The sequence below is a fragment of the Diaphorina citri genome, unplaced genomic scaffold (assembly GCF_000475195.1).
Source record: "Diaphorina citri unplaced genomic scaffold, Diaci psyllid genome assembly version 1.1 scaffold298, whole genome shotgun sequence".
NCBI lineage: Eukaryota > Metazoa > Arthropoda > Insecta > Hemiptera > Psyllidae > Diaphorina > Diaphorina citri.
In genome coordinates, this window is record NW_007377733.1 from 1,240 (window position 1) to 11,529 (window position 10,290).

General features: G+C 36.7%; 1 protein-coding gene, 1 long non-coding RNA gene and 1 pseudogene across 2 annotated transcripts; all 3 read right to left on the reverse strand.

Annotated features, from left to right (window-relative positions):
- Positions 1 to 3,595: 3,595 nt before the first annotated feature.
- Positions 3,596 to 3,715, reverse strand: LOC113466598 (annotated as a pseudogene).
- Positions 3,716 to 4,468: 753 nt separating this feature from the next.
- LOC113466592 lies at positions 4,469 to 5,718 on the reverse strand. The gene is made up of 3 exons (XR_003390944.1): positions 5,648 to 5,718; positions 5,395 to 5,487; positions 4,469 to 4,540 (listed from the first exon to the last, which is right to left on the reverse strand). It is a non-coding gene; the product is annotated as an uncharacterized LOC113466592 (long non-coding RNA).
- An 814-nt stretch (positions 5,719 to 6,532) lies between these two features.
- On the reverse strand, positions 6,533 to 9,833 carry LOC103507213 (galactosylgalactosylxylosylprotein 3-beta-glucuronosyltransferase sqv-8-like; the record flags this gene model as incomplete). Its single annotated transcript, XM_008471664.3, has 3 exons — positions 6,533 to 7,534; positions 8,561 to 9,181; positions 9,534 to 9,833. Coding segments are annotated over 2 exons (402 nt in total), but the record flags the coding sequence as incomplete, so codon positions are not given.
- Positions 9,834 to 10,290: the final 457 nt, after the last annotated feature.

Sequence of the window (10,290 nt, forward strand, 5' to 3'; positions counted from 1 at the left end):
AGGCGGTCGATCTTGGACTTAGAAAATTTAAAAAAAAAAGTTCAAGTTTTTGAACACCTTTTAGTGATTCCCTCATTACCACGGGAGTATTTTAAAGATAGGACAAATTCGACCAAAAATCGGCCCGCCGTTAGGCGGCCCAGGCTCGGGACTGTTAGAAAAATTTTCATTTTTTTGTTTTTTTCAATACGTATTCCGCAAATGTAATAGAAAGGCCGTGTAAGCCAGCGCTAGTTAGCTGTAGTTGGTAGTGCGTCTGCCTTGTAAGCCGCTAGGCCGCGGGTTCGATTCCCGCCCGGGCGGCGCATTTTATCCCTAGATGGAACATGTTCGTTCCGAGACGGCTGGCTTTCTCCTATCTCTGCTTCCTTCCTCTCGATTTCGGGACAATAAGACATAGCCGATTACAATTCCCCTGTCAAACCTCTAAAAGAAAGAAGAAAAAAAAGAAAGTCGTGTGATGTTCACACCCAGATTTTTGATAGGAAACTTGGGCCTTTTTTTCACATTTGTCGTTTTTTTTGTGGGGATACTGGATTTTTCTTTAACCAAGACGAAAAATTTTTCTCCGGAGGGAGAGCCCGTTCGTGTAAGCCTCAAATTTAGCATTACCCCCCCCCCATCTAAAAAGTACAAAGCCATGAAATAGCTATAGATAGGGAAAGAACAAGTACATATTGAAATTGTACCCAGTTGGTCAGTAGGTTTATTTTTTTACTTTTTTTTTTAAATTTATTTATTAAATTTAACATATTGAAAATCCGCTTTCGCACCTGTATGTTGTGGCAAAGGGAACTAAAATTCTCAGAGCTTTTTCCGATTTGAACCCTCCCGCCAATCCCGCAAAAAAATCTCAGAGGTTTTACATTGAGGTTTTAAGGGTCCGTTCATGTCGTCACATAAATTTCCTTCATCCCATCTTTTTATTTTTTTTCTATATCTTTTGTATTTTTTTTCACTTAGCGCTTAGTTCTTTTTACCCCTCGAAAAAGTGTATTTTACCCCTCGGGGGGTAAATACCCCCAGGTTGGGAACCAATGCAATAGAGGGAAACCCACACTCCTCAGAAGTTAGTACCTACCTATTAGCCCTCAAAAATTGTGAAGAGGCTTAAATAATGTAATACCTAATTAATAATAAATTATAAGGAGTTATTCTACTAAACAAAGATCAACCATGAAGATATTTGTGGTTGATAAATTTAATAACGATAACAATGAAGGTGCCCAGCTCATAAAGACCCAAGTGTCTTAACATCACATTTCTCAAAATCTCCTTCCTCCCTCCTAGGTTCGACACTGCATTGGGGGTATTAGTGCTCTATCTACCCCAAGCATCTTATTGAAGGCAAGGTACTTCTCAACCTCTTAGTCTTTTCACACATTATACCACGTTCAAAGTATATCGATATTTCCCCCTCTTGTATTGACATTTTCTCCTCCGAGTAATTCTAATAATAATAGTATTATTGATGATGATGATAATAATAATGCTCATTAGTTCTATTTCTAAGAATCTAAGGAATAATTTAACAATTTCATAATAGAAGATAGAGTAGGTAGGTAGAACTTTCTTTGTAAACCGCAGAACTTAGAATACCCCTGATTCAATGGAACCAGAACTTTTGCATTTGATAAATGAATACACATGGGAATCCCATGTCGAATAGAAGCACAATGGGTTAACAATATGTACGAACATGACTGACTCACATCGAGGGATTTACAATAAAATTGTCACCTCCTATAACTATACCTGCAATCTATATGACGTCATTTCGCTCAAAAGTCTTTTAATAGAAAGTACTTTAGTAATTTTTTTCTTCAAGTTCCAATTTTACAATATTTTGGATTGAACTTTTATATTTTTGCTTCCCCCGTTGCGGATGCCTACTGGAGCAATGACTTTGGTGCTCACTCTCTGATTTTATGTTGATAGTGATACATTTTATTTTTGTTAGGTATTTGAACGTGAATGTTCGCTTACGAAGTTCAAGTCGAAGTAGGTAACTATTTACGTATCTAGTTGTTGAAAACAATAGATCCACCTTCATAATTTGTATGAACTTGTACAATAGCCAAAAGGTAGGTTCCTGAAATCATGCTGTGTACGGTAAGTACCTACTTAGGTAATCACACGTTAGTTATATTAGATATCGTGCAAAGGGATCTTCCCTAATAAATTTGGTGTGTTTTTACCAATCATTCTAAATAGTAAAATAATAATATGTACCTACCTAATGTTAACGAGCCCGACATCTTATTTTTAGTGAAGACGGAGAACCTTTTCATGACATTTGTGGGTATCACAGTAATATCTACCAATTACATCCTTGGAAATCCCTCTCTTGTCGAAATTTCTGAACAAATCTCTCTAGGGAATTATTGATAAGGGTTGAGGCGTAATGAGGAATTATTTTTACCTTATAACTACTTCCTTACCTCGAACATTAGGGAGGCGGAGGGAAGGAACATCATCTTACCACCTCGATGCCAATGTCTATCATGGGTTAACACGCTTTTATCCCATTCAACTTCTTCCACCAAGGGTTAAAGAGGAGTGTGAGTTATCTGCTCGCTCTCAGATGCTACATATCGTGCAAAGGGATCTTCAATAAATTTGGTAGATACTTATAGGTATGTTTTTACCAATCATTCTAAATAGTAAAATAATAATAATTATGTACCTAATGATAACGAGCCCGATATCTCATTTGTAGTGAAGACGGAGAACCTTTTCATGACATTTGTGGGTATCACAGTAATACCAATTACATCCTTGGAAATCCCTCTCTTATCGAAATTTCTGAACAAATCTCTCTAGGGAATTATTGATAAGGGTTGAGGCATAATGAGGAATTATTTTTACCTTTTAACTACTTCCCTTACCTCGAACATTAGGGAGGCGGAGGGAAGGAACATCATCTTACCACCTCGATGCCAATATCTATCATGGGTTAACACGCTTTTATCCCATTCAACTTCTTCCACCAAGGGTTAAAGAGGAGTGTGAGTTATCTGCTCGCTCTCAGATTTTTTTTTTTTTATTCACATTTACATCAAGTATTATCTTCTATTTTACATCCATTCTAACATTTTCTCTTTCATTCTCACTCTCCACATCCTTTGTTCCCGGTTTTAATGAGATGAACATTTGAAATGATTTTCACATGAATCCCCAAAGAAAATGGCAGAAGAGATTGAAACTGAGATGATACGATGCCGAGTGGATTATCTCTCGCTTTTTCAATTTAATTATTAAGAGTTTTAGTGAGAAAACTTCAAACAAGGGCCCCTTTCTCTTATTACCGACATCTCTTTGAACCAGCTATAAGGTAAGCTCTTGGAATATCTACATAATATCTCCCTAACATAAGAGTAATTAGGTATTCTTACTCTGATGTTGTACGTGCTGAATTGTGTGTGTTCAAAGTGTGAGCATTGAAACAGTGAAATAAATGTTAGGTATGGGGGTTTACCGTTTAACGTCTCTTTTAACAACTTAGGTCTTCTCATGACGAAGGTTTTACCCACCATTCGGCGACTAGCTACCCGCCTCCTCAATGTAACCTCACCCAGCCTGAGTGGAGCCAGGAACCCAGCAGCACGCGGATTCCCCAGATGGTCACCCATCCAGGTACTAACCACGCGCAACGTTGTTTAACTTCAGTGATCCGTGGGGAACTGGTGCATTCAACGTGCTGTCGCCCGGTGTGAAAATAAATGTAGCAGGTTCCTTCGGAATGTTGCGTTGATGCGAATAGCAATTCCGGAAATCGAACCCAGGACCAAGTCTAATGTGATACCCACTCGGCCACGGAGATTCTCTTCTTGGCATAATATTTCCGAATAGCTAGAGCAGGGGTTTACAACCAGCGGCCCGCGGGCCACATGTGGCCCGCCAGCCCATTTTTGTGGCCCGCGAAGCTTTTTGGGATTTGTTCTTACCTACCTAATGTAAAAAATTAAAAATAACAATAATAAAAATGGTTTGGTGCTCAGGAAAAAATCTTCGAAATTTAAAATTTTACTAAAAAAATCCCTCATGTTGAAAAATTTCGCCTGCGGCGCTCAAAATTTGATTGGAATGCGTTCCTGAAAAGTTGGGGGGTGGGGGGGGGTTTCTTAGAATTTTGACATCTCCACTAGCTTCAATTTTTTTCGTCAGTAGAAAATGTTTTATCTAAGTAGGGAGTAGGGGCCATGGACATATCAGGAGTAGGGGTCATAGACAATATAGACATATGTCATAATCATAAAGGATTCCCTAGGTATATGAAAGCAATCGAAATTCAATGCAGAAATATGAGAATGTCTCCTAGAGAGATTGGATCAGGCAGGGAGAGTCCCCTCTACTGGCTACGCCCTTGATTGCCAACAAAACTACAAAGTGAAAAGTAGCTATGAAATGTCAACAAAATCAAGCCAGGGGATAAATTAAGCTAAAAGAAAAGAAATTTTCAACTTACTCGGAAACTCCTATGTAGAGAAATACGAAGAAAATGATCCAGACAAAACGGGGCTTGAACTTGGACAGCATCCTGAAATCAAATTTCCCCCAGCTTGATTTTAAAATTAAATTTTGCCGTACATTAAAAGAAATCTCTACTTTGTAAATCGCTGAAATATCCGTCAATTAACTGAAAGCTATGTAGCTATGTACATATTTGACACAATATCAAACAGGATGAACAACATCTTCTCAACTGTGAACAATTAGAGAATACCTGCACACACGACGACCTAAAGGAAGCCAATCAGAGAGCTATTCAAGTTGCAAACTTCTGGAAGTTCAAGATTTAAAGGTGGTTCCGGAAACGGAAAGTAAGTAAGTATTTGACACAATTATTATAAGTTCCATATTAGAAGGCTCTGTGGATTGCATAATTATGTCTTCTAATATTCCCAGTCCTTGGTTTTAGGAAACCACATAGGTATATTGTATATATTTTTTTAATTTTATTTATTAAAAAAATATCTAATTTTATCCCTAATGCAAAGAGGATTAGGGTAACATGATTTTTCACCGAGATGGTAGGTTCTTACCTTTGTACTGACAAGGTAGACCTTAGTAGAAATTGCGAGATGAAGCACTTTTAGGGCATTCCGTTCGATATAGAAAATTTTAATTAATTAAATAAAATAGAAAAGCAATAAAATTGAAAATGGCACTACTCGTCAAGATGAAGAAAATTAGAGCGTATGGCATATTTCAGATAGTAACATGTACGTAAAGGTATATTTATTTAAGGACGTACCTATTTCGTATAGGTACCTACTTATCTGACACTCAATATTTTCGTATATTTTTCGATTATGTCTTATGGTATTTTATGAAAATAAAATCGAAGATTTTTAGGTAACTTCGATAGAAAATAGAAAAATAAGTGAGTACCTAAGTGACGACATCTTAATTCGGACAACCACCTTTTGTAACGGTCAATTTGATCTTCTCTTCTTTTCCTTTTTTGGCGTAAAGTAACCGTCCCTAAAATAGACAACAAGTTTAGTGAAATTAGGGATTTATGAAACCCAAAAATATTACGTTTTTCACAGTTCGCTTTTTTTAATAAAATATTTTTTATTATTTCTTTTTAGTAGATTATCCAAAAAGGGATGATGAAAAATAATGCCTCCCGGTCACTCACCTACATATTATGCTGTCTTCACGTCGTACTTCTTCAGTATTCTGAAACTTTTTTTTCTTCTTCATTTTGTGCGATTAATTCTCTTGAAATGTTCACTGCAGGCGCATGGACCCAGGATGCAGTAGTTCACTATTGTGGGACACAGTTAACCCGTCCAGGGGTAACTTTGGACTCTGTAACATCCCTATTTGGAACTCTGTAACATCCTAACTTGGTACTCTGTAACATCCTAACTTGGCACTCTGGAACACTCTAACTTGGCACACTGTAACATCCTAACTTGCTACTCTGTAACATCCTAACGTGGCACTCTGTAACATCCTAACTTGGCCCTCTGTAACCTCCTAACTTGACACTCTGTAACATCCTAACTTGGAACTCTGTAACATCCCAACTTGGAACTCTGTAACATCCCAACTTGGAACTCTGTAACATCCCAACTTGGAACTCTGTAACATCCTAACTTGCTACTCTGTAACATCCTAACGTGGCACTCTGTAATATCCTAACTTGGCACTCTGTAACACTCTAACTTGGCACACTGTAACATCCTAACTTGGCACTCTGTAACATCCTAACTTGCTACTCTGACGTCGAAAAGAATCTAGAATATTTTTTAGTCCTCTTTTTCTTCTTTCATGTACTTGAAAATATAATTAGGTACTTTTTTTCGAAATGCCACTTGTTGCTCAACTAAATTTTACATATTTAAAGTTTAACCTGCGAAATCTTCAGTTATTTATTATAATTTCCAGGAATTTATCATGGTCCTGCATTTTTTTTTAACAATATATAAGTCCTGTTTAAAATTAAATAAATGGACGCGAACGACATTAGTTTAAGCGAACAATAGAAAAAAAGAAATGAAATGAAAAATCATGGATGTAAAATTTCGAGACTTCATTCCGTACTCTCAATGCATAATAATTACAGCTTTATTTTTACAGGTAAATATACTTTCTTCCAAATACTGTCGAATAAATACTATACGATAACAAGTGAATAGATAGCACATAAATAAATAATACATCATGGGTTACAGGATAATTTGACAGACAATAATAAATAATAATATAGACTATTTGGAGGGAATTTCTACCACCTAAAACATGGGTCGGGAATTATCAAATCGAGTTATGGATGCCTTTAACAAATATCGTTTCACTTGGCCATGGATTTTTGGTTAACAAAAGTTCGTAACTTCCACATTTTGGCCCGTCGAAGGCTGAAATATTTGGTACAAACACTAACACCGATATTTATGAAGAAAATATACGACTCTCAAGTAGCACTCAAGCATCAAATTCAAACATCTGATTGGCCAAAATTGACTTCAGTCTGACTTGAGAGCGAGAATTTTTGTTCATATATACGGGTGTAAGTTGTAGATAACAAATGTCAAATCAATACCTACTTTAACAAAAAATCAAAATAATCTTAGGTAGGTAGATCTGCTACTATTTAGACTAGGCCTAGCAAAGTAGTAAAAAAAAAATCCTTTTGAAAATACTAAAGAAGGGACTATTTAAACCTATCCGAGCATTGCAACATTTTAAACAATTTGAACAAAGAAGGTAACTATATTAGAGGTCTTAGGTTCACAATCACAGTCACTAGTTAGATTATTTTATTGTTAGCTTTCTAAATATTATGTATGTATTTAACTTTGTATGTTTTTCAGTTCATTAGTAAAGAGAGCTTTGCCGGTGAATATACACCCCCGTTTCATTATTAGATAAAACTAAACTTACATGGAAATTGGAAAAAATACATTTCGAAAATATTACATGGCTTTACTTGACTTGCTTCTTGGAATAACCAAGTAGTCAAACAACCCGACATTTATAACAACCTTGTTTAAAATATCTAGTGACTTTGATTCCGAACCTCAATCCTAACTTGGCAACACTCTGTAACATCCTAACTTGCTACTCTGTAACATCCTAACGTGGCACTCTGTAACATCCTAACTTGGCCCTCTGTAACCTCCTAACTTGACACTCTGTAACATCCTAACTTGGAACTCTGTAACATCCCAACTTGGCACACTGTAACATCCTAACTTGGCACTCTGTAACATCCTAACTTGGCACTCTGGAACACTCTAACTTGGCACACTGTAACATCCTAACTTGGCACTCTGTAACATCCTAACTTGCTACTCTGTAACATCCTAACGTGGCACTCTGTAACATCCTAACTTGGCACTCTGTAATACTCTAACTTGGCACACTGTAACATCCTAACTTGGCACTCTGTAACATCCTAACTTGCTACTCTGTACCATCCTAACGTGGCACTCTGTAACATCCTAACTTGGCACTCTGTAACCTCCTAACTTGACACTCTGTAACATCCTAACTTGGCACTCTGTAACGTTCTAACTAGGAACTCTGTAACGTTCAAACTTGACACTAGAAGGGTGTAAACGAAAAGAATCTAGATTTTCTTGTAAATGATAGATTTGAAATTTATTCAAAAAAGTATCTAACATTAATATTCTTAGAGTACCAACCTATTTATTTGTTATTCAAAAGTTCGTCGCTCTTCACACCTAGAGGTAGGGACAACCGTCCCAGAAGATGGGTTAAGCTTATTCGAATCTACACCTAGAGGTTTGAATATTTCCTCCACTACGTAGGTACCTACCTACCTACCTACCTACTTCTACAGAAAAAAATAACAGAGACATTTTCTGAGTGGAAATGATAATATTATGATACGAACACACGAGGTAAAGCTCATGGGAATCTACCTAGAGGTTTGAATATTTCCTCCACTACGTACCTACCGAACCATTTTCTGTAGGTACCTACCTACTTCTACAGAAATAAATAACAGAGACATTTTCTGAGTGGAAATGATAATATTATGATACGAACACACGAGGTAAAGCTCATGGGAATCCCGAACCTCAGAAATCTCAGCGACATTTTTCGAGAATACTTTCGAGAGTAAAATTTTTCAGTGATCCAAGTTAAACATTCCTAAAGAGGATTCAGCCAGGTTTAAGAAGCGTTTAAAATGGTCCACTTTCGTATACATAAATACTTATATGGTCCTACCTAGTACCTAGGGTTTCAGAAACAAGAGTCAATAAATAATATTTAATATTTATAATAAATTATTCCACTTGTAACAACCAAATTCTTACTGAAAAAACGCTCAAACAAGGACTTCAGTGAGCAGTTAGTGTGAAAAAACACTTTGGAGTATTTCACTTTTAATCAATTTATTAAATTTAGACATCCTTTGTAAATACTATTTACTTATGTTGTTTATTATTATTTTTTTCGATCGGCCTTTGTTGCTTAGTGCGAATAAATAAAAATCCAAAAAAAAATTAGCCAATCAGATTGCTTAAACCGAGATTGAAACGAGTTTAAACTCACTTTGTGGCTCCGGACCTGAGTATTTTCTCACTAGCCAGAATTAAACCTCGATTCCACGATCCGAGGCAGGTTTCTTGTTCTTCTGGAGCACGACTTCATAGGGGAAAGTTGGATCTGTCGTTCTCGTATGCCACACGTACACCTGAAACAAACATATAATAATGTTATCTTAAACAATCTCTTATCAGTCTTATTGCACATACAAGGCTAATAAAATATGTACATTTGAAATTAAATTCAGTTTTTTGTTCCCCCCCCCCCATCGAGACAGTTTGGTTACAACTTGGTCCTGATCAAGTCTAAAGGGGTGCTTTTTCCGAGTGAGGTCTACAGTTCCCTAAACCACTAATAGAATAGAATAGAATATACCTTGTTTATACTGCTTGAATGAGACTAAAAAGTCCCTTTACCCCAGCAGTCTCGTATATTTTACAGATTAAAAACATAGTACGTACATTAAAAACATAGAACACCTTGCTTAATTTTGTACAAACCTTGGTACAATTCTCAGCCAGAGGTTCCAGCTCCTGGGCCGAGGACAGGACTTTCGACAGGATCGCACTCTCCTGATATCCTTTCTGTACATCAAACGAAAACTTCACATTCTCGTTCTTCTTCATCAGGTCCAGGTTGATGGCAAAGCCCGCCATATCTATGGGATAAGGGCGCTGAGGGGCCCACATACTGTTGAAGCCGATGACTTTGCCATCCTGTACCACAGGTTTCTCCACCTTGAGTCCTCCAACCAGACCCACGGGCCAGATGCCAACCTTCTTGATTTTCCGCATCTGGAAAAATAAGGATTATAATTATGACCTATTTTTAAATTACTTTGTGTAGGTATAAAATATGAGGAATATTTTTTGGGGTCAAGTTTAAATTAATTATATTTATTGTTTGTGGTGACTGGTGAAGCTATGTAGGTATCTCATCATTACTAAGAGCCTCCTTTGGAGGATGGAAGCTGCTTTTTAACAATGAAAAGTAATTGACTTTGGCTAGATTATGCTATAATTAAGAGGAATAGTAAATTCATGTAAAATAAAAGGTAATGGAGTGGAATACATTACATCCCTTCAGGCACACCATTTGAAGACCCCACGGGAAAAAAGATGGGAGTCCACCTTTTCTCATTTTGAGAAAATCGCGTTTTAAATTTTGAAACGCTATTATTAAATGCTAACACTTGGGATTTTAATTTTTTTTTCGCTAATCAGTGGAAAATATTGTTGAGCATATATCCTATGGTGA